Source organism: Vipera ursinii (genome assembly GCF_947247035.1).
Source record: "Vipera ursinii genome assembly, chromosome: 2".
NCBI classification, from domain to species: domain Eukaryota; kingdom Metazoa; phylum Chordata; class Lepidosauria; order Squamata; family Viperidae; genus Vipera; species Vipera ursinii.
The window spans coordinates 15,990,283-16,014,527 of record NC_139513.1 but is presented as its reverse complement, the minus strand read 5'-3'; the positions used below and the strand labels follow the sequence as shown (position 1 = coordinate 16,014,527).

At 45.7% G+C, this 24,245-nt stretch overlaps 2 protein-coding genes across 2 annotated transcripts in view; one reads left to right on the top strand and one right to left on the bottom strand.

Annotated features, from left to right (window-relative positions):
* LOC310634740 (uncharacterized protein) overlaps positions 1-24,245 on the top strand; it is a gene marked incomplete at both ends in the record, with an annotated part of 362,395 nt that overhangs the window by 163,841 nt on the left and 174,309 nt on the right. The window lies entirely within an intron of this gene.
* On the bottom strand, positions 3,420-23,376 carry CYP21A2 (cytochrome P450 family 21 subfamily A member 2; the record flags this gene model as incomplete). Its single annotated transcript, XM_083351048.1, has 10 exons — positions 3,420-3,685; positions 5,767-5,870; positions 10,196-10,365; positions 12,635-12,838; positions 15,296-15,382; positions 16,500-16,601; positions 16,688-16,783; positions 19,159-19,313; positions 20,823-20,912; positions 23,151-23,376. The coding sequence occupies 10 exons, from the start codon at positions 23,374-23,376 to the stop codon at positions 3,420-3,422; spliced, it is 1,500 nt and encodes a 499-aa protein (XP_083207174.1).

Sequence of the window (24,245 nt, the reverse complement as noted above, 5' to 3'; positions counted from 1 at the left end):
AGTCGCGTGCTTCACATAGAGACGGACACAGAGCTGGGGTAAAGATGAGTTTATTCTGAACAGAACGAACTGGAGAAACAGGGAAGCCTGGCGTCTATTTGTACCTGCCCAGGTGGATGGCATCCAATCAGTTCAAACCTGGGCTTCCTGCCACTGCAGGTGACAATGGGTGTAGATCCTGGCTTCCCACCAGGCTGACCATGCCTGGGGCTGTCAACAGCTTAAGTCATTAGGCTTATCCTGAGTGAGTAGTCATCGCCCGGAGCTGTCCAGCCCCTCTGCTGATCTGCACCATCAGCCTCCTGCTGTGCTGTCCTTTGTGTATGCTGGGAGGCATACACTACACTAACAACTTGAGTTATCATGCTCCTAGCACAGGGGTAGGCAACCTTGGCTCTTTTATGACTCGTGGACTTCAACTCCCAGAATTCCTGAGCCAGCCACGCTGAGGGGAAAGAGAGAGGTTTCCAAGCTGAGCCATGCTGGCTCAGGAATTCTGGGAGTTGAAGTCCACGAGTCATAAAAGAGCCAAGGTTGCCTAGCCCTGTCCTAGGACATTGCTAAACAAGGACCTCCCGTCATTATTTTGTTTATATAATATTTTATTGGCTTTCCAATTTTACATTTAAGTATTTGAAAAGCAACGTGGTGGCAGGGTTAAACAATAATTCAACAGCATAAAGTTCAGTACCGATCTCAGGTTACATCATCAAATATTTCTTCTCTTTTTCCCTTAATCAAGTTAGTACATTTCTGATTAAATCAACTCAATAAAAACATCATTGTTACATTTATCAATACATTTTGAACTTACACATATTTTAATTCATCTGGGTATAACAATCCATGTCCTGTTATTAATTTTTACTTAATTGTTAAATTCTCACCAATATTCCAATCAACCTTTAAAATCCATAATTTTCAAGCTCTAGGTAACCAAGGTTTCCCTTATCTCACTGCATAAAAAAACTATAAAATCCAGAGTACACGTTTTACCTGTTTAAATGTAAGCTTATTCTATTTCCTAAAGATTTTCTATTTCCCACCAGACTAAATTTTCTGGTTAATAATCAAATATCCCCTTTTAGTAGATCATAGCCATTATACATATTGCCTGGGTTAATCAATAAGTCAAACATATTCCTGATAGTTAATTTTTATTTCCCTTTCAATCCTAATTTTTCAATATTGTACAAATCAGAGCCTTATTTCCCACTACTTTCCAACTATATTAAATCTAATCACCCAAATTCCCCTTATCTCAGCCTCTCCTTTTAACCTTCTAATTAACAAGGTAGACTTCCCTCTAATGAATCAAATCCCCAATCTTCAATCTTATTCTAGCTTTCTTCCTTTGCCAATTAGGCTTCCATATCAGTGCTTTTAGATCACCCAGCGGGTCTCCCTCCGTTTTCATGTGTAGTATTTGTATCAGAGGAGACCAATTGATTGCCAGTTTTCTGGGAGAACTGGGCCGTTTGAATTCATTATCAGTGATAGTGAACCTTTTAGAGACCAAGTGCCCAAACTGCAACCCCAAACCCACTTATGTATCATCGGGTGCCGGGTGGGCATGACCCATTAGGTGGGTGTGGCCAATTGGGTGGCGTGGCCAATTGGGTGGCCATGGCTGCAGTGGTAATGGCAGACTGGGTGGGACTAAAAAGTTCAATCATTTCCAACTTTGCGAGACCTTTTTTCCCCCCACGAGAAGTTGAAATTGATTGATTGATTGAACCTTATTCTTTTTTTGCACACGGGGGCGAAGGCCTAAAGCAAAAAGGTTTTATAAAATCCAGCTGAAGGCCTAGGACTGGGGAAGGGCACGCGTGCGCACAGAGAGGGCTCTGGGTGCCACCTGTGGCATGTGTGCCATAGGTTCGCCACCACCGCATTAGATTGTCCTGTAATTGAACCAGCCTTGATGGAGCAGTGGGCTAATGCCTCCTTAAGTAACACCAGCTGCCTGCAATTAGTGCAGGTTCGAGTCCCACCAGGCTCAAGGTTGACTCAGCCTTCCATCCTTCCGAGGTAGGTAAAATGAGGACCCAGATTGTTGGGGGCAATTAAGCTGACTTTGTAATAATGCCGCTTGGGGGGGGACGAAAGCCCTAATAAGCAAGCATATACATAGAATGAAGGCTATTGCTAAGCACATTGATTTGTGCTTTAGATTGTAAGCCGCCCTGAGTCTTCGGAGAAGGGCGGGATATAAATGGGATTAAAAAATAATAATAATTCCAGTCCCTGGACCTCCCATCATTTAAGCCTGTCCTAAAATCCATGCATGACTTGGTTACATCAGTGAAAGTCGAGGGCTGCCAAGGGGAATAAGGAAGGGGGGAGTAAGGAGCTTGATGGTAGTAGCAGAGGGGTGACTCTTTGGCAGTGATGGGATTCAGCCAGTTCGCACCATTTTGGCAGAACTGGTAACTAAGTTTTTTGTTGGCCAGGCCCAAACTGCACTTCCGGAAGTGGCATCTACACAGAGAACCAGTGGTTCACATATTTGAATCCCACCACTGCTCTTTGAGTAATATCTTCAGTAACCAAGAGTTTCTTTGATCAATGTTTCTAGTTCTTGGAAGTAACAAAGCCAGTTCTCCATGAGGGCTGTGGAGCCTGATAAGAGCTGGTTCAAACCTGCCCAGGACAAGGATGGCCCATCGATTTTTTAACTTTAGTTACTTGCAAACTCATCACAGCGGGGTAAACGGAGCTCCATATAATATGACAGGGTGTCAAAACCCATTCCTATTTTATTTCATTTCATTTCTATTTCATCCCACCTCTCCTGGGTTTTGCCATGCTTCCAAGGGGGACGGGGGGGGGCGAGGAAACGTGCCTGCAGGGCATTGCTTTCACTTCCTCCCCTCACTACAGTGTAATCCTTTATTTTGTTTATTGGGTCTGTATCCTGTTTCCTGCGTTTTATCTCTCTCTCTCTGAACACTATCTTTTAAACTGTCAATTAAGAGCAAAGGAGGAGATAGGAATCTAACCTCAATGCCTGGATTTTGTCTGCGCTCCCAGAGAAGGTGTGAGGAGCCGCCGACCTCGCATGAGCTGGAGACGGGCCGATATTATCTTCTCGGTTCCCACAATGGACTTAACACTTGGGGATTGGCAATCCCACATGGTGTGTGTGTGTGTGTGTGTGTGTGTGTGTGTATCTATGTGGTGGGGTCCTGCTTGGGGACACTATAATCTACTGCGTTGCACGGGAAATCTCAGATCCTGTCTATTATGTCTGCTATCTCCTACTCTTAATAAAAGTTCCTGCTTGGAAGACATTGTTTCCAAGAGTTCTCCTTTCTTAAGATGTGGGCTTGAAGTGGGTCCTGACACAGGGAGCATTAGCAAGATCATACTAAGAAGAGCAGGTGGATGATTTTTTTGTTTCCTGCCCAGCAAAGGCCTCATTCTTCAGGCTTCGGGGCCCTCACCCGGGGCACCAGCCGCACCAGGAAGGGCTTGCAATGAATAAGAAATCGAAAAGATCCCTTGAGGTCAGGAAGGCATCCGGCTGACACGGGCAAGATTTGGAAATCTCGCAGGATGTAAGCAAGGAAGAGGAACGACTCCATGCGGGCTAAAGCTTCCCCCAGGCACACCCGTGCCCCACAGCTGAATGGCACCAGATTCCGTCGGGCCTCAACGGAGGCTTCACCCTGCAGGAATCTCTCTGGAGAGAAGAAAGAGACCAGTCAGATTAAACAAGGACAGCCAGTTTGCTCTAGTGGTGAGGGCGCCAGATTGGAAACCAAGAGGTTGCAAGTTCTAATCCAGCTTTTAGGTATGAAAACCAACTTTAAGCTCATCCCACTCTCTAAGCCCAACCCACTTTACAGGGTTGTTGTTGTGGGGAAAATAAGAGGAGGAGGAAGGAAGGAATATAGAATGTGTTTGCCACCTTTAATTATGTATAAAAATAATAAGGCAGGGATAAATAAATGAATGAATGAACAAACAAATAAATAAATAATATAAAATTAAATAAAACTAGGAAGGAAAGAAATCCCATATCTTAAAAGTTTTTATAATTGGAAAACATTGGGTTAGAGGCTTGGCTGGGGCAAGATAGATAGATAGATAGATAGATAGATAGATAGATAGATAGATAGATAGATAGATAGATAGATAGATAGATACGGCACAAATAAACCACACTTTCCATTCATCCCCTTCCAGAAATGCTTAGCTGAAATCAATAGGTTAATATAAAATCCTAGCTTTATGCAACTTGGGACTTTATTCCCATAGCTTTGCTAGGTAAAGGAGTCCGTGTGGATTTTACTCTCTTAGCTGTTGCTGTCTATAGGGAGCGGTCTGTTTCCAGGCCATTCAGTCAGCGCTGTTCACAGACATTTCCATGTTCATATGGCCAGCATGATATCATGATGTCATAGAGTACTGTCACCTTCTTACTGCAGCCGTACCTATTTATCTACTTGCATTTGCATGCTTCCAAATTGCTAGAAGGCCAGATCCTGAAGCTAAAACTCAAATACTTTGGCCACCTAATGAGAAGGAAGGACTCACTGGAGAAGAGCCTAATGCTGGGAAAGATCGAGAGCAATAGAAGAAGGGGACGACAGAGAATGAGGTGGCTGGATGGAGTCACTAAAGCAGTAGGCGTGAGCTTAAATGGACTCCAGAAGATGGTAGAGGACAGGAAGGCCTGGATGAATGTTGTCCATAGGGTCGCGATAGGTCAGACACGACTTCGCAGCTAACAACAACAACAACAAAATTGCTAGATTGGCAGGAGCTGAGGTGAGGACAGGAGCTCAACCTATCATGTGCCTCTTGGGTCTCGAACCTGGGCTGCCAGCTTTCCAGTCAACAAGCCCATCGTCTTAACCACTGAGCCACAGTGCCGCCCCATTTTTTAATCTCACTAGATCAGGATTCTGCAGCCTTGACAACTTTAAGACTTGTGGACTTCAGCTCCCAGAATTCCTCAGTCAGCATAGCTGGCTGAGGGATTCTGGGAGCTGAAGTCGACAAGTCTTAAAAGTTGTCAAGGTTGAAGACCCCTGCACTAAGTCAAAAACAAATCGCATATGGCTTACTTAATACAATCGGTAAAACCCAACTTTTCTTTCTTTGATCTGTCTCTCACCATTTGCACATCTAAAACATCATAAAATTCACACTGATTTCTTCCCCAAGCGATCTCTCTTTCTCTATAGCTGCGCTAAGCTGTGGTTTTCTGAAATATACTTTATTGAATAGTGCACAATAAGCTGCCCTGATGCAACACCCTCAGCCAGTTATCCCAAAGGGGCTTTTTCACGAGGCAACTGGACTTTCATGTTTTTCTTTGAAGAGGTTTGGCTTCCCATCCAAGAAGCTTCTTCAGCTCTGGCTGGATGGTGGGGAAGTCAGAGCTGAAGAAGCTTCTTGGATGAGAAGCCAAACATCCTCAAAGAAAAACAAAAAAGTCCAGTTGCCTCATGAAAAAGCAACTAGGCTAGTGTTTCTCAACCTTGGCAACTTTAAAACAGGTGGTCTTCAACAATACTGGCTGTGGACATCTGGGAGTTGAAGCCCACCCGTCTTAAAGTTGCCAAGGTTGGGAAATACTGCACTAAGCCAAAACCAAGTAAACTTTATCATGACTTAGTGCAGGGGTAGGCAAGCTTGGCTCTTTTATGACTCGTGGATGAGAGTCATAAAAGAGCCAAGGCTGCCTTACGCTGACTTAGTGTGAGGTAGGAACTCAGTTGCTCTCTCTCTCTCAACAATGGCAAAGAGGAGTACCTGGCCTAAACTCCAGAGGACGGTGCCACTTGGTCTCATCATGATGGGCCCCATAGAGGTTGGGAATGACGGTTGTGCCCTTCGGGATGCAGAAACCAGACAAACTTGGCAGAGGACAAGAAATGGAGACAAAAAAGGAGATATTATATCAACAAGACTCTCCTTGCTTACCCTGAGACTGGATCTTATGAGCATCCAAGAACAACAACATCAGAGACCCTGTTTGGTCTAGCACAGGAGTAGGCAACCTTGGCTCTTTTATGATTTGTGGACTTCAACTCCCAGAATTCCTGAGCCAGCCATGCTGAGGAGAAAGGGAGAGTTTCCAAGCTAAGCCACGCTGACTCAGGAATTCTGGGAGTTGAAGTCCATGAGTCATAAAAGAGCCAAGGTTACCTACCCCTGGTCTAGCAGTTAAGGCACCAGGCTAGAAACCCAGAGACTGTTGAGTTCTAATCCCACCTTAGGTATCAAAACTAGCTCGGTCACCAGCAGATTATGAGTTCTAGTCCTCCCTTATGCATGAAAGTTGACTGGATGACTTTGGGACAATCACAAGGAGATGGTGAATTCTAGTCCCCCGCCTGAGGCTTGAAAGATGGCTGGCTGATTTTGAGCCAATCGTCTCTCACAGCCCACAGGGTTGTCATTGTGGGGAAAATAGGAGGAGAAAGAAATACTAGATATGTTCACCACCTTGAGTTATTTCTAAAAATAATAAAGATGGGTTTTAAAAAATCTACATTTTTTTAAAAAAAATAACATTATCGGTTTCATAACACACCACAAATGGAGTTATGATGCAGATGAATTCACTGAGACTGCTACCACACACCTGAGTAGAAACCATGGGAGACAAGCAGGGGTGTCACAGAGAGGCCTAGCCGATTTTGTCACCTAATTATTAACCGTTCTCCATCCCCTCTAAAGGAGAGATCTGTCCTTACTATTTTTGTGCAAATGCTGCTGATATTCAGTCTTCAAGTGGTTCTGCTTTCCAAGATGGTCCTGAGCAACTTCTCTGCCTATCAGGGAAGTTCTCAATTTCTGATGCCTCCCAAGGCCAACTTCTTCCCTAAGCTACATCAGAAAAAAGTGGCCCTATCTCCCTTCTTCATTTCTATCTCATCTACTGTTAAAGACTCTCCTTTCCTCACATCATGCAAAAGGATCTCAGGTGAGGAAAATCCCTAAAAAAAATAAAAACAATTATCAGCCATGTTCAAACTTCTGATTAATAGTATAATATCCCATCTAATAGGTCAAAGCCTCTATTTTCTTCAGTCTTACTCTAGCTTTCTTCCTTTGCCAACTAACTTTCCAAGTCAATGCATTTGAATCATCAAGTAATGCTTTCTTCCTTTGCCAACTAACTTTCCAAGTCAATGCATTTGAATCATCAAGTAATGCTTCCTCTATTTTTGTGTATATCGTTTGGAATAAGAAAGACAATTTGATTAAAGTATTTTTGGAAGGACACTAAACCCATTGATATTCATTAAACAGCCTCCCTCCTTTTCCAATTTCCCACAATTCTCCTAACAGCTCTATCTTTCCTTCAATCAGCTCTTCTTTCTTATCCTCAAGTGTGTTCTGAGATCTTGACAGGTAAGATAGCTTTTCCATTTCCGATATTATCGCTACATCTTCTAATTCTTCATTTGTCTGAGTTGGTCGGTTAGTTCCTTTCCTTAGGTCCTCCATCTTTGGATCTGCTTCCTCTGACTTTCCTTCTATTTTCTGGGTTACTAGTTCCTTCTTTGTAGTCATTTTCTGAGTTTGTAGATTTAGATTAAAGAATTGTTCTTTTAACTTCATGTTATTTTCAGTTTTATCATGAGCTAAGGCAATTGTCTTTTGTATTGATTTCAACAGAGAAAGAATTACTTTGTGAAATTCATCCACATTTTCTTGTTGTATGTCAAGCTGGAGACTTTACGGACAGGAGTTAGGGATGGTTTTTTACCATTTGAAGCTAAGTATGGAATATCCATTTTGTTTTTATATGTAGTCTTTATAGTTCAATCTATTTAGGGATTTAAAAAGTTTCAATCAATTGTCATTTGAACTCCTAATTATCCAAGCGGCCTATCAGTCCATCCTTAAGTCTCCCCTCAGCAAATATAAGTAAAGTTCAAATTTTTCAAATGAAAAACACATCCTTTCTGTCCAGAGAGAGAACAGCAATTAAAAATTGTTCATCAAACAAAGGGTTATAGTCCAAAGTATTCCATCATCTCAATCAATAATGCATGTTTCTTCTATAGGGAAATAGCTCCATGACACAGCTGTAAAAGTCAGTTAGCATTTATATTCATAGTCCAGGCAAGCCAGTTTCAAAATAATTTATTGTCTGTGTCACACAGATAAACAGCCCAAGAGGTTTGTTCTCCCCACCCCTTTTCCCAGCTGTAGTCTTCAAAAGTGAAAGTTTCTGAAAACAACAAGAGTCTTATCTGAGTCTGGGCTTCCAGCCAAGTTTCCTTTAGGCATAATAAATTGTAGTGCTGTAGTTCACCACTAGATGTCATTCGTGCTGTCTTCCAGCTTTTTACATCCAAACTTATATTACAAGCTTTTTAAGTCCCTTTTTTTAAAAAAAATCTCAAAAATACTTTTAGACCCCAAATTTCAAAGTTATATGTGTGCATTGCTTCCAAATCAATCTTGTAATTTTCTCTTTTTCCCCCCAAGCAGTTAATTCACTGCTTTTCTTTTCCTGAGGGAATGGGGTGGAAATTTCCCTTCCCTCTCTCATCGGGAAAGATTCTTTGCTTTGGGCATTTTTTTCCCAGGAAAAAGTCTTAAAGTCATAAAGAGAGGATAGGGCCTCACCCAATTCCATCCACATTGCTCGAAAGTTGCTGGTTAATGCTTATTTTCTTCGGTTGTCAGCAGCTTCTGACTGGCCACACGAATGTAGCCAGTCTTTCCCCGGCTGGTTTGGAGGGCTTGCTCTGATCAAATGGAAGAACCACCACCCTCCTGCAATCAACAAGGGTCCCATCCTTTTCCGTCACCTCTTTAGGGCGACTTTCAACCCTTTTTAGGATCCCCAGCAGGGTGAAATCGAACTGCAGAAGATGGAGCCCCATCTTCCTGCATCCATTATGCTACAATGTCAAACTGGAATTCAGAATTTCATTTTTAATGTGTGCCAGTGTACCCACAGTAAGAAATGACAACAAAGGTTATCTTTCTTATGTCATGTGGAGGAATTCATTGGATAAAGCAAATATGTTGGGAAGAGGTAAAAGAAAAGCAGGCCGTGAAGGAACACGAGAATGGGATAACTTGCCATGCCCAACTCGCCGCAGTCAACTCACCACGGAAAAGTCATCGCAGGACAATTCACTATGGCCAATTTGCCACAGGACAACTCGCTGTGGGACAATTTAACAATTCTATTATTTAAAATAAATAAAAAAATTTTTTTTGCCATTCACATTTCATTGTCTCCCTCCTTCTGCATTCTTTCTGTAATCATTCTATTCCAACATTTCTTTGATATTAGTGTAACTCTTGTCCCGCAGCAAGTTGGCCACAGCAAGTTGGCCATGGTGAGTTGGCCGCGGCAAACTGGCCGTGGCGAGTTGGCAGTGATGAATTGTCATAGACTCAAAGAACACAGTGGCTGGACACCATCAAAGCTGACGCCAGCCAGAGCATGGAAAAACTCAGAGAAGTAGTGGAAGATTGGAAGATGTGGAGAAACCTGGCTTGTAGAATCACCAAGTCGGACACGACTGAATATATATCATCATCTCCATCACCATCACCATCACCATCATCCTCACCATCACCACCACCACCATCATCACCATCACCACCACCACCATCACCATCACCACTATCATCATCCTCACCATCATCCTCACCATCCTCACCATCACCACCATCATCACCACCATCACCATCTCACCATCAGCACCATCATCATCCTCACCATAATCATCCTCACCATCCTCACCATCATCCTCATCCTCATCATGACCAGTACTCACACTTTCAACCGTCACAGCATCCCCAGGTCACAGGATCCAAATTCAGGTACTTAGCAACGGTTGCAAGTACCAGTCATAAGTTCTGTTTTTTCAGCGCCATTTTTTCCTGTGCTGTTGTAACTTCAAATGGTTACTAAATGAATGGTTGTAAATCAAGAACTACCTGTAACTAGATAACAACATTTTTTTGGAAGTCTCTGAGCTGCAGTTAGACCTCTTTTGCCCACTTTGTGTCTTTCCCCACATTCTGGCTAAGGGCATTCCGGGTTTTTAAGCCAAAAGAGAACTTGATGCCACAAGTCTGATGCCTTTGACTGTTTGGTGCCAAGCAGGGTCATGGAGGGGCCAGAAGGCAGGGGGAAGGGAACAGGGATCCCCTTTCTCAAGCACAGATTTTGGGGGCGGGGGTTCTTGAAACCTGCTACCTGGTGTTACGGATGGTCATGTGGGGCAGAGCCAGGGGTGCCGATGGGCGCAGGCGCAGAGTCTCCCAGATGGTGGCTTGGAGGCAAGGCAGCTGCTCCTGATCGCTGTAGGTCAGATCACGGTGGGATCCGATGACATCGGTTAGCTCTTGGTGGATCTGCTCCTGAATCTGGAGTGGCAGAGAAAGAAGCGGGAACAGGAGAGGAAGAAAGAAGAGTGATGACAGCGCTGAAGTTACAACCTTTGCAACGCCCCCGTGGTCACCTGATCAGAGTTCAGGCACTCGGCAGCTCACCCACATTTACAAGAGCAGTGTGTGCTTCAGCTCCCCCCTCCCTCCAACTGGCTTACCTCATCACCCAATTCTGCCCTTTTGGCCACCTGTCCTCCATCACCCACCTCCTTGCCACTCTGTGCGCTCACCACTCCTGCCTCCCCATTGGACCGTCACCATCTGGTGGTGGAGCGGTTAATGTTGAGTATTGCAGGCTAACTCTGCCCTCAGCCTAGAGTTCAATCCTGACAGGGCTCAAAGTTGACTCAGCCTTCCATCCTTCCGAGGTTGGTAAAAATGAGGATCCAGTCTGTTTGGGGGCAAATATGCTGACATTGTAAACTGCCTAGAGCAGGGGTAGGCAACCTTAGCTGTCCAGTCTCTTCTTAAAACCTTCCACTGTTGGAGCATTGACCACTTCTGGAGACAGGTTATTCCACTGGTTAATTGTTCTAACAGTCAGGAAGTTTCTCCTTAGTTCTACGTTGCTTCTCTCCTTGGTTAGTTTCCATCTGTTGCTTCTTGTCCTGCCTTCAGGTGCTTTGGACAATAGCTTAACTCCCTCTTCTTTCTGGCAACCCCTGAGATATTGGAACACTGCTATCATGTCACCCCTCGTCCTTCTCTTCATTAGACTAGTCATATCCAATTCCAGCAACCGTTCCTTATATGTTTTAGCCTCCAGTCCCCTGATCATCTTTGTTGCTCTTCTCTGCACTCTTTCTAGAGTCTCAACATGTTTTTTTACATCATGGTGACCAAAACTGGCTGTTTTTGGTTGTAGTCTGCATAAAGGGTACGAAAGTGGCTCAGAAGGATTCCTCCTTAACTTCTCAGGGCGTGAAGAAAATGGTGGGAGATTTGTACTGTCAGACTTGCAAGATTCTGTTACAATACAGTAAAGCCTTACAATGAAGTAGAAACAGCTCATCTGGTCATTTTTCATGTCTAGTCTATCTGGGAAGGCTGACACCCAGCGTTGCCACCACCGAGGAGTGTCACTGTGCAGGCCAGCCAGAAGAGCAGAGATGGGAGGGAAAAGGTGGGTGGGGGAGCTGAAGGGAAGGCAGTCCATTGCCTTGGAAGAAGTGAGGCCCAGTGGCGTAGCGTGGGTTGTCAGCACCCGGGGCAAGGCAAGTAATTTGCGCCCCCTAACCCGCTGGGCGGCCGCTGCACTGTCCCTCCCCCAGATAGTCCCTCGCTCTCTCTCCGCACCGCACACCTGGCACCCCCCCCTCCACAGTGGGCGGCGACCCGGCGGCTCGGATCGGATTCGCACAGCCAGCACTGCAGTGAGAGAGAGTGAGTGAGCCAGGCAGGGGCAGAGAGCTGCAAGTGCGAGCGCGCCCCCCCCAGATGTTGCGCCCAGTGCGGCCAGGGCCCCCTGCACCCCCCACGCTACACCACTGGTGAGGCCAGGGCTGGGAGGGACCAAGCCAGGAAGGGCATAGATCTGGGTGGGTCCTCGCCTAATGATCAAGTGAGATTTGATTAATGACCACAGCCCAGGCTTTCAGAACTGCCATCGCGAAGTGAGGCAGTCACATGATGTCTCACTTAATGATTTCATTGCTTAGTGACAGATCTGCTGATCCCAACTGTGGTCTCTGAGGACTACCTGTACCTTCAACAAAGTTTGCTTTTCAAGTACAGGCAAGCTCTGCCCCCCCCCTTTTTTTAGGACTCCAACTCCAATTACCCCACCATCGTGGCAAGTGATGAGAAATAATGAGAGATGTAGCCCAACAACTTGGAAAGCCACAGCTTCCCCGGTCAAGGCACAAAACTTTGGTCTTCTTCCATGACCTCTGCATGGAGAAAGAAAGATAAATTAGAAGCAGGAGGAGATAGCAATCAGACTTATGTACCGCTTCACGGTGCTTTTACACCCCTCTCTAAGTAGTTTACAGCGTCAGCATATTGCCCCCAGCAATCTAAGCCCTCATTTTACTGACCTCGGAAGAATGGAAGACTGAATTGCCTTGAGTCAGTCAGGATCGAACTCCTGATGGTGAGCAGAGTCAGCCTGCAGCACTGCATTCTAATCATGGCACCACTGTGCTCTTAGATCTTCAACTCAAAGCTAAAATGTAGCCCCAAAAGAGGGAAGCTGCTTTGATTTAGAGGACCAGGCTTCCCCACACCAGCAAACGGTTCATCCTACCTCGGGACGATGTACCAGGAAGGCAATAGCCCAGGTGAGCAGGGTTGCCGTGGTCTCCGTGCCTCCGATAAGCAGGTCGACAATGGCCATGTGGACATGGTCCAATAAGAGACCGGTCTCCCCCCATTTTTCAGGGCCATGGTCACGCAGAAACTGCAGCATGTCATCCAACATGTCCTGGACCTCTGAAGGGCTACTCAACTCCTAAGAAAGAGAGGAGGGCGTGCAGCAAGACAAGCTGATTTCATCCATCTTGTGATGACTCAGGGCACAGCACAGAGGCAATGCAGTCAGCTGGCAATTCAAACCACCCTTTAATTGCTCCAAATTTTCCCCAAATGCTCTCACATTTCTGGCAAGCCACCAAACAAAGGAAGACACACACACCTTCAGCCACCTCTGGCTGCAAGTTGTTTCACATACAGTCTGATTAGAAGAGGAATTTACTCAAGGACATGGAGATAACAAGGAATGACACATACATCATAAACCTAACAGGTCTGTGTGAATGCAAGCTTGCCTGAGCAGTTTCAGAAGAGAAGCCAAAATACAGTCCGAGGTCTTTGAACATCCTAGCAACATTGTCAGTCAGTCCAATGGTCAGAGTTTCTGGGTTTCCAAGCAAAAATCACAGAACAAGAGATCAGCAACAACACACAAAACTCCAAGAAATCAGCATTTGTTCCCAACAAATGCCTCTCCCCACAATGTCTCCTTAAGTCTCAGTCTCCAGGTGTGCCTTGGGAAAGGAGTCCGGCAAGGCTGTATACTGTCACCCTGCCTATTTAACTTATATGCAGAGCACATCATGAGAAAGGCAGGGCTAGATGAATCAAAAGTTGGAATTAAGATTGCCAGAAGAAATATTAACAACCTAAGATATGCAGATGATACCACTCTAATGTTGCGGGTGAAGAAGGAGAGTGCAAAAGTTGGGTTGAAACTTAACATTAAGGAAACCAAGATCATGGCATTCAGCCCTCTCAATTCTTGGAAAAAAGATGGAGAAGAAATGGAGGTAGTGACAGATTTTATTTTCCTGGGCTCCAAGATCACTGCAGATGGGGAGTGCAGCCAAGAAATTAAAAGACGCTTGCTCCTGGGGAGGAAAGCCATGGCAAATCTAGACAGCACACTAAAAAGCAAAGACATCACCCTGCCAACAAAAGTGCGTATAGTTAAGGCTATGGTCTTCCCAGTTGCAATGTATGGCTGTGAAAGTTGGACCATAAGAAAGGCTGATTGCCAAAGAATTGAAACCTTTGAACTATGGTGCTGGAGAAGACTCCTGTGAGTTCCTTGGACTGCCAGGCGATCAAACCGGTCAGTCCTAGAGGAGATCAACCCTGACTGCTCTTTAGAAGGCCAGATCCTGAAGCTAAAACTCAAATACTTTGGCCACCTAATGAGAAGGAATGACTCACTGGAGAAGAGCCTAATGCTGGGAAAGATTGAGGGCAATAGAAGGGGATGACAGAGAATGAGGTGGCTGGATGGAGTCACTGAAGCAGTAGGCGTGAGCTTAAATGGACTCCAGAAGATGGTAGGGGACAGGAAGGCCTGTAGGACCATTGTCCATGGGGTCGCAATGGGTCGGACACGACTTTGCAGCTAACAACAACAACAACAAAATGCCTCTCCCCACAGCATCTCCTTAAGTCTCAGTCTCCAGGTGTGCCTTGTGGAGAGGGGTGGGCCGCTCTCCTCCCAAGTAGTTGAGCCTGCCTGCCTTGTTCCCTCCTTCTCTCCACTCTCCATGCTCTAGGATCAGGAGGTGGTGGCCCTTGCTCATCTCCTGAACTCTGTCTCTCCTGTTCATCCTGTCCCAATCCTGAAAGGCCCTGGCCTGCCTCGGCCTGCTCTTTCCCACATTCCTCTGAAGCCACAGCCACCTCTCCCTCGACCTCCATAGGGTCCCGTTCCAGCTCATTTTCCTCCACAGAGTCAGGCTCTGACAGAGGCATGACACATCTATTCATCCCATCAGTAAACAATCACCTGCTCAGGGCCCAGTCCCAATAATTCCTTGTCTTTGGTCCGCTTTTGATGAGATATGGCTTCCCCACCCCTGTGATAAACACTGGCCCATTTCAGCACGGTGGTAGAACTGGAAGATGTTCTCCTCATTCCTGCTCTTAAATTAGTCAATCCTTCTTCTCATGTCGTTTTCTTGTCTGTAAGCCTCCCTTTAAAAAAAGGGTAACCTTATACAGGTAGTCCTCAACTTACAATCGCAAAAGGGACCAGAAGATTTGTCCTGACACAGGGTGGTCATTAACTGACCACACACAATTTTACAATCTTTTCTCCCACGTTCATTAAATGAATCGCTACTGTTGTTAAAGGAGATGTTACATGGCTGCAACTTGCAACTTCCTGCAGGATTCCCCATTAATTTTGCTTTCTGTCTGGGAAGATCACAAATGGGGATCATGTGACTGCCGGATGCTGCAAGCACCGCAAATGTGCGACGGTTGCCAACAGCACCTGAACCACAATAATGTCACTGTGGGGAACCTGTAACTGTTGTAAGTATGACAACTGGTTGTAAGTCACTTTTTAAAATGCCATCGCAACTTTGAACAGTTGCCAAACAAATGGTCGTTAAGTCGAGGATTACCTGTGTAGCCTAAACATCATAGCCATTCTCCACATTCTCACCTGGTGTTTCTTCATCTGGTCTTGGATCAAGGCATCCCGGCTCTTGACACAGGAAAGCAGATGCTGCAAAGTAGGGTTGGGGAACGCCTAGAGCACAGCAGAGGATCTGAATGAAGTTGGTTTTAGCACAGACACCAAGGACTCTCACACCTCTTCCCTCCTTCCCTTCTTTGGATGTGTTGGATAAATTGGCCATTACCCTTTCACATTTGGGGAATATTATACCTCCCTTGACACTCAAAGTAGCAAAAGAGGGAGGAGAGGAGAGGAGAGGAGAGGAGAGGAGAGGAGAGGAGAGGAGAAGAGATGGGAGGGGAGGGGAGGGGAGGGGAGGGGAGGGAGAGGAAGGGAAGGGAGGAAAGGAGAGGAGGAGAGGAGAGCTAAGGGGAGGGAGAGGAAGGGAAGGAGGAGAGGGGATAGAGAGGAATGAAGAGGAGGGGAGGGGAGAAAGGGAGGAGAGAAGAGGAGAGGGGGAGGAAGGAAGGAGAGAGGATGGCAGGGGAGGGGACAGAGAGAAAGGGAGGAGAGGAGAGAGGAGAGGAGAGGAGAGGAGAGGGGAGAAGGGAGGAGAGGGAGAGGGAGGGGATTAGACCAAGATTATTACTTGCAAATATTAAAAAACCTATGATCTTCCTATCTGTCTGTCAGTCACAATTTCCATGGGAAGGTCAATAAAGTACATAGTGGTTGTGACTTCATGATTACAACCATTCCTCTTTTTATGTGTGGACATTAAAAAAAGAGAGCACCTATGGAGGCAAAAAATCAATAGGTGTCTGGCAGCACCTTTTCCAAGTAATCTGTTTTTTTTCTTCTTCAAAAGGCAGACTCTCCCGTGAACAGCGGCTTCCTTCATGGAGATGAAACGGGATTATCCCAGAGCACGAGGACCTGGGCCTGTTTTGCAGAGATGATCAAAGTAGTGTGCAGTGCAACGCCCAAGAAGCAGTTAGGTGTACTGGCTAAGGCATTAGGCTAGAAACTAGCAGAGTCTGTGTTCTAGTCCTGCCTGAGGCACAAAGCCAGTTGGGTGACCTTGGGCCAGTCCCTTTCTCTCAGCCCTAGGAAGAAGGCAATGGCAAGCTACTTCCAAAAAAAAATCTTGCCAAAGAAAACCACTTGGGCTGGTCCAGGCAATTGCCAGGAGTCAAGACGGACCCTGAAGGCACCAAAGAAAGAAAAAAGCCCTCTAAGCAGGTCTCACCCTGAAGATGGGAAGAAATTCAAGAATCTGGATGGAAGCAGCGCTCCAATTTTCAACCAGTTCGATCATGCAGCGATGCATTCTTTCGACGGTGGAAATGTCCTACGATAGACAAAAAGACCAAGGTAGCTCGGAGAAGACAATCCGCTGGAAAGCAGAGCAATTGCACAGCGGGCCGGAAGACTCACCACTGCCCCGAATATCAGGGTAAAGATGACCGCAGAAGCATGCAGAGAAAAGTCGTGGGCCACATCCACAGGTTGTCCACTGTAACTGTGGAAAACCTGTCAAGGAGTCACAAGAGAAAAATATGCCTTAGATCAGGGGGTCCCCAACCTGTGGGCCGCAGCCCTCTAAAGGGCCATAAGGGGTTGGCAACTGGGCCATGGATATGGCTGGCGAGTGGTGCGTGCGTGCACGCACGCACACACACACACAGAGCCTCACTCGTGCAAGCAGAGGGTGGGCACATGTGCATGCGCTCCATTTAAGTGAGCAGCAGGTGTGCAGGCATGCTGCTCAGGCCAATGCAGCTGCACTCACACTCGCTTGCCAACCGCTTGCGCGGAAGCATCCCCTCTCCCCACCCCCACCGGTCTGCAAAGCCAGAAACATTGGGGAACTCTGCCTTAGATCACACACAGGCACAAAGACACATATTTCTACCACTGTCAGTGCCATCCAGTAGATTTTAGATTTTATTAGATTTATATACTGCCCTTTCCCGAAGGACTCAGTAGGCTGACACTCTTTTCAGAAAAGCATAAATCGTTGCATCTTCCCTCCTGGGCGGGACAGGATGGAGTCAGAAGGTAACGCTGCTGGTTGCATCAAGGGAGACTAGTTGTTTTGTTTCTGTTTTTATTGCTTATTATTTTTATTTTGTATGTGACCTTTTAGAATATTTATTTTATTTATTTATTTAATTAGTTTTATATACCGCCCTATTCCCGAAGGACTCAGGGCGGTTTACAGGGCAAAATTTAAAAGACAATATAAAAGTTGAAATAGAAATAGAATTAAAATGAATTAAATTAATTAATAGCCCAACAAATTAAAACAAAGTTTAAAAACTTGAAACCCCTCAGTCCAGGCCAGATAGATCAAAGAACCAGGTTTTCAGGTCCCGGCGAAACGAACGAAGGTCAGGGGCAGTCCGGAGTTCCACAGGCAGATCATTCTATAGGGCAGGCGTGCCCACAGAGAACGCCCTCCCTCTGGGGATCACCTGCCGGCACTCCCTGACCAGTGGCACCCTAAGGAGGCCCTCCCTATGGGAGCGCACAGGACGATGGGAAGTTGATGCTGGCAGCAGGTGCTCCCTCAGATAATCCAGGCCCATGCCATTTAGGGCTTTATAGGTCATCACCAGCACCTTGAATCTCACCTGGAGGGCAACTGGAAGCCAATGCAGCTCGCGGAGAAGAGGCGTTACACGGGAGTATCGGGAAACTCCCATCACAACTCGCGCGGCTGCATTATGCACCAGCTGAAGCCTCCGAGTGGTCCTCAAGGGCAGCCCCATGTAGAAAGCGTTGCAGTAGTCTAACCGGGAGGTCACGAGAATAGAAGAACAGAGTTGGAAGGGACCTTGGAGGTCTCCTAGTCCAACCCCTTGCTCAGGCAAGAAAACCCTACACCAGTGATGGCGAACCTTTTAGAGACTGAGTGCTCAAACGGCAACCCAAAACCCACTTATGTATCATCGGGTGCCGGGTGGGTGTGGACCATTGGGTGGGCGTGGCCCATTGGGTGGACATGGCTGCGGTGGTAACAGCAGACTGGGTGGGACTAAAAAGTTCAATCAATCAATTCCAACTTTGCGAGATCTTTTTTTTTCCCCACAAGAAGTTGAAATTGATTGATTGATTGAACCGTTTTGGGGTTTTTTTTGCACACGGTGGCGGAGGCCTAAAGCAAAAAAGGGTTATAAAACCCAGCTGAAGGCCTAGGGCTGGGGTGACAGCGTGCGTGCCCACAGAGAGGGCTCTGCGTGCCACCTGCGGCACACGTGCCATAGGTTGGCCACCATGGCCCTACACCACTTCAGACAAATGGCTGTCCAGTCTCTTCTTAAAAACTTCCAGCATTGGAGCAGCCACAGCTTCTGGAGGCAGGTTGTTCCACTGGTTAATTGTTCTAACTGTCAGGAAAGTTCTCCTTAGTTCTAGGTTGCTTCTCTCCTTGATTTTGTTTTGTATTACTCTTGGGAGCCGCCCAGAGCTGCAAGATCTAAGATGACAGAGTGTCACAACAAATAATAAAGCTGATCCACCTAACATGGAGTAACAGCCTGTAAGTGCAGGGGGACAATGAGATTATTTATAGCAGCCAGGTGTGTGTATGTGTGTTTGTGTGTGTGTGTGTGTGTGTGTGTGTGTGTGTGTGTGTGTGTCTTGTAGGCCATAAAGCCCCCATTCTGTGGTTATCGTAATTTTAAACGTTGTAATACAATTGGTAGTTAAGCCAGGACTGCCTGCATAATAAAGGATGTATGATCAATACATGTACATTACATGCAAAAAATGAGAATGAATGGGGTTTTTTAATCCCCTTTCCCCATTTTTTAAAAAATTAAAAAGCAGATGCTACATCAGCATCTTCAGCTTCAGCAACTCTCAGTCCAGATGCCTGGACCTCCCCTCCTTTTCAAGGTCACCTTGGAGAGGTGTTGAGCCTGGTCCTGCACAGTCTTCTCCATGTCTCCTCGCAGGCAGCGCTGGAAGGCCATGTGGGCGAGTTTGCGTTGCAAGCGCCACGTCGGTGTGTAGTTCCCCAGAGAGAGGTCTTTGCCTCCCTTGGAAATCAAGTGGGCTGGAGAAGAGAGGTAGGAAGGAGAAGTTAGGAATAGCCCTCAAGGAAAAGGATATAGAGAAATGGCAAACATCTACCCTCTGCCTACAGAAGGAAACAGATACCTAAAGCTCGGAAAAACCCTGTTCTGCTGATATTGATTGAGCACCTTCAAGTGATGGAGATAAGAATAGTATGTTCTTCCCAAGACTTTTTGGGGTGGAGGTGTGGTGGCCTAGTAGTTAAGACACTGAGCTTGCCGACTGGAAGGTTGGTGTCAAACCTACAAAACTATTATTTATTTATTATTTATTATTTATTAATTTAATTTATATACCGCCCTTCTCCCTAGGGACTCAGGGCGGTGAACAGGGCAATACATAAAAAACTAGATACAAAAATTAAGATTATTAAAACATAATTAAACAATGCCCATAAAATTAATACAAATTTAAGATTAAAATTCATTAATTAAAAATCCCACCCCGTCCCATCAGGCCAGGCCAGCTTGTTTAAAGAGATGGGTTTTAAGATCGCGCCGGAAGGAGCGGAGATCGGGCGCCATCCGGAGCTCAACCGGAAGATGGTTCCATAAATCCGGTGCACCCACAGAGAACGCCCTCCCCCTGGGGGCCACCAGTCAGCATTCTTTGACCGGTGGCACCCTGAGGAGGCCCTCTCTGTGGGAGCGTACTGGGCGGAGGGAAGTTGACGCCGGCTGCAGGTATTCCCCAAGGTATACAGCCATTTTTCTTCTTTTTCAGCTTTTCACATCTATGGGGGGAGGGGGGAAGAGGCATTCTTCTAGTTCAGTCATAACAATAACTTTCTTGTGGGAGCCAAGGTCAAACTGCTTGATAATTCGGCAGGCTAGAACCTTGGTTCCCACAAGAAAGTTATTGTTATGACTGAACTAGAACAATGCCCAGCTGGCTTTCATGGCTGAGGCAGGACTTGACCTCACTATCCCCTGCTTTCTAGCTTGGTGACTTAACCACTAAACCAAACTGGCATTTATAGCATCCCAGAGTTACGAGACCACGGTTTTTTATATTTTTTGCCGGCTTCTGGTGTTTATTTCCAGTTTCCAGCAAAAAACCCACACCTATTGAAGAAAAAGGGTTCACTTAACAACTGTTGAAAACAAAGTGGTAAAATTGGGCAGGATCACATGATGAGCCATTTAATAACTTACAACCATGATTCAGACCTCAATTACTGCTGTAAGTGGAGGAACACCTATGTGGTGGGAATCCATCCATGGTGGCTTGTAAGCATAGTTTATGGCTTAGAATCAGCGGTAGGCTCAGGAATTCTGGAAGTTGAAGTCCCCGAATCACAAAAGAGCCAAGGTTGCCTAGCCCTGGCTTAGACGAACCCAGCAAAGTGCAGTTTTTTCCACAATCAAATCCTATTTCTGTGCAATGTGCAGTCCTTTCTCTCGCTGGAGTCAGCTAACAAAATGGCTCTCAAGCCACGATCTGATTTCAGTTTATTACCAGAATTACAAACAATCAGGGGAATCATTACCCAGAAAGCTTTCAGGCCGTCCAGCGAAGTCAGACCATTTTCGCATCAAAGCCTCCCGAATTAATTCGGAGTTGTTCAGCACAACCACAACTTAGCAAGGGAAAGACAGAAAAAGAAGAAAAAGCAGTTAAAAAAACAATATCTTTTCAAAGCTAGTCCTCAAAACTCCCAAACATCAATTAGGAGAGAAAGAGAGAGAGGGAAGGAAGGAAGGAAGGAAGGAAGGAAGGAAGGAAGGAAGGAAGGAAGGAAGGAAGGAAGGAAGGAAGGAAGGTGAATTTGCAAGTTATTAAAGTTCAAATCTATGTACAGAACAGGTTCTTAACAGAATCCACATTGCCCATGGAGAATTTGCTTCATTACTTTAAAGAACTAGTAACTTTAATCACAAGTACTCCTTTTGGCTGAAAACACAGCATCAAAGAGGCCTTCCTGCACCCATTGAGTTAAGAGCTATTGCACAATAAAACAAGCCAACTCACGCTGAGCTTGTCGATCAGAAGGTTGGCAGTTTGGCGGGTTGAATTCCAAGTGCCACGTAACAGAGCGAGCGCCTGTTACTCATCCCAGCTTCTGCCAACCTAGCAGTTCTAAAGCATGTAAACATGCAAGTAGAAAAATAGGGACCACTATGGTGGGAAGGTAACAGCGTTCCATGCGCCTTTGGCGTCTAGTCATGCCAGCCACATGACCACGGAGACGCCCTCGGACAAGCACTGGCTCTTCGGCTTTGAAACGGAGATGAGCACCGGCCCCTAGAGTCAGAAACGACTAGCACGCATGTGCGGGGGAACCTTTACCTTTACCTTTAAAGTTCAAATCTATGTACAGAACTGGTTCTTAACAGAATCCACATTGCTCATGGAGAATTTGCTTCATTACTTTAAAGAACTAGTAACTTTAATCAAAAGTACTGCTTTTGGCTGAAAACACAGCATCAAAGAGGCCCTCCTGCATCCATTGAGTTAAGAGCTATTGCACAATAAAACAAGCCAACTCAGGACATGGACTCTGCATTTTCTAAACCAGCAGCCCCCAACCTTTTGGGCACCAGGGACCAGTTCCGTGGACAGAGGCTTTTCTGCTGATCAGAGGGTGCATAATTTTGCATGCTGCCTGCATCCTACAGATGGGGCTTCGGTGGTTTTCTGCAGCCTGGTATCCGGCATGCCACGGACTGAGAGTTGGGGACCCCTGCTCTAAATAGCTTCAGTAAAGGAACTACCGTAGTTAGTCATTTTTGCATTTTTAGGAAGTTTCTCCCTATGTTTAGGTGAAATCTGCTTCCCCATAATTTCCCTGTTTGGAACGTGGCTCAGGTTTCCAAAGACAAACAAACTTACTTGGGATTCCAGGAATAGAGTTTTATTGAGATTATAACTTTTGCAAAAGTTGGTGGTCTTAAACTCTCGCAGGAGATCAAGCCACATCTATAATTTTTAAAAGCACATATTTATACCTTTTCGGCACGCTAGTTTCTCCCCCCACTACCGCACTCAAGCCAACCTGCTAATCCCAATCAGCCAATCCGAGACGTCTAAAGAGAATAAATTTTTGTTCCTCACCTCCCAGGAAAAAGGCCCTTGCATTTGCTGTACTTCTTAACCATGACTTTTAGCTGACATAAGCTCTATCTTTATTTTTGTGTTTCCTCTGCTCAGGGTTATGTCTAGTTTCCGATGACCTACTTTTCTGTCTAAAATCACAGCAACTATCTTCCATGTGTCAGAGCTCCTACTTTTAAAAGTTTAAGTTACTCCATTTTATAACTGTTAAACTCACTCTTTAAATTTTAGCTAGGATTATTGAGATTACACATTTCATTAAGCAATTTCTAATACATTTTTATTTCTTACGCCCGCTAGCCTGCTTTCATAGACCCTGAAATTTGTCAGCATGTTTCCCTATCTTCTCTTCTAAAGATAAATTTTATCTTTAACTTCCATCTTCTAAGGATAAACTTCTAAACCTGAGGACATCAAATGATGCTGGTGATGGCTCAAGGTCATCCAGCTCCTTCTCCATCCAGAGCAAAAGCATTTATAGTTCTTTTTATATTTCTATTTTTATTACACTGTGAGCTATCCAGAGTCACTTTGGATAGCAAGACAGGCGGCACCTAAACTTAATAAATATAAAGGGGGGAAAAATCTCCAACAATCTGGAAAAATTCTTATTTATAAAATGCCTATAAAGCCATTTTGGAAGACTAAAAATTCCATGAAGAGGTAGGTTTTAGCTGAACTTCCCCCAACGCCTCTCTGTTTACCCCCAACACCCCCAACACAGCTCTGCCCACTCCCGCCCCCCCAAAAAATCAGGAAGTACCTTTCTTTCCACACTGGAGGCGGTAGATGGGTCCATAATGCTGGGCTAACTGGAGGAAGTGGACTGGCAGGTCGGCGTGCAGCAGGTGGTGGAGACTGCCCACCAAAGGCCAAGCTGGGGGGCCTGGGAGCTCCCACGGTTGCTTCCTCCAGCTCAGCCATCCCTGAAGGCACCTCAGGAGGGCCGCAGCCAGGAAGACCAAGATCAAGAATCCAGCCCAGAGCATGGTTAAATGGGCCAGGTGAGGCTCCTTGCATTTAAGGACAAGTCTATTCAAAGTGGGGGTAGGGAGGAGGACAGGAGACTCTGCCCCGTGTCAAAACCACCCACCAGCCGCCCTTATTCCACTTCTCCAGAGCTGCAGGGCAGGGTGCCACCCAGATCTCTCCAAAAATAAAATTAAAATAAAATACAACTGTCAGCATGGAGGCCAGCTCAGCCTCCCCCCCCCCGCCACCCCATCCTTGAAACGAGGACAGATTAATGGTCTGAGAATGTCCCTTTTCTCCTTGACTTAGCCATAACAAGCGTTGAAAGGGACCGCTCTGCAGAGCCTCCGAAGGACGAGCTCCGTGTCGTAAAGGAAAATTGGGTGTTCTTTTTTTGTTTTTCTTCTTTTTTCAAGCTCTCTTCCCCACCCATCCCTCCCTCAAATAAACATGGCCACTGTTGCAACTCAGGGATTACTGAGATTCAACTAACCCATCCTTCTCCATTGGGCATACTGGCTGGGCAGTGGCAGATGGTAACGTTGCCCATCTGGAAAAGTCCCCAGAGGTGTTTCCCCCCCCCCAAAAAAAGGCAACTGGACTTTGGGTTTTTTTGTTTTTGAAGATGTTTAGCTTCTCATCCAAAAAATGTCTTCAAGGAAAAACAAAGCCCAGTTGTCTTTTTTTTGGGGGGGAAGCACCTTTGGGATACAAATAAAATTATTATTATTATTAACCACAGCCTGAATGACTGAGAATCTCCCTAACCATCTGGAAAAGAAAGAGATGTTTGCACCCATTATATTTACAGTATAGGTAGTCCCCAATTTCTAACCCCAGTCAAGCTCAAAATTTCTGTTGCTAAGCAAGACACTTGCTGTTTTGC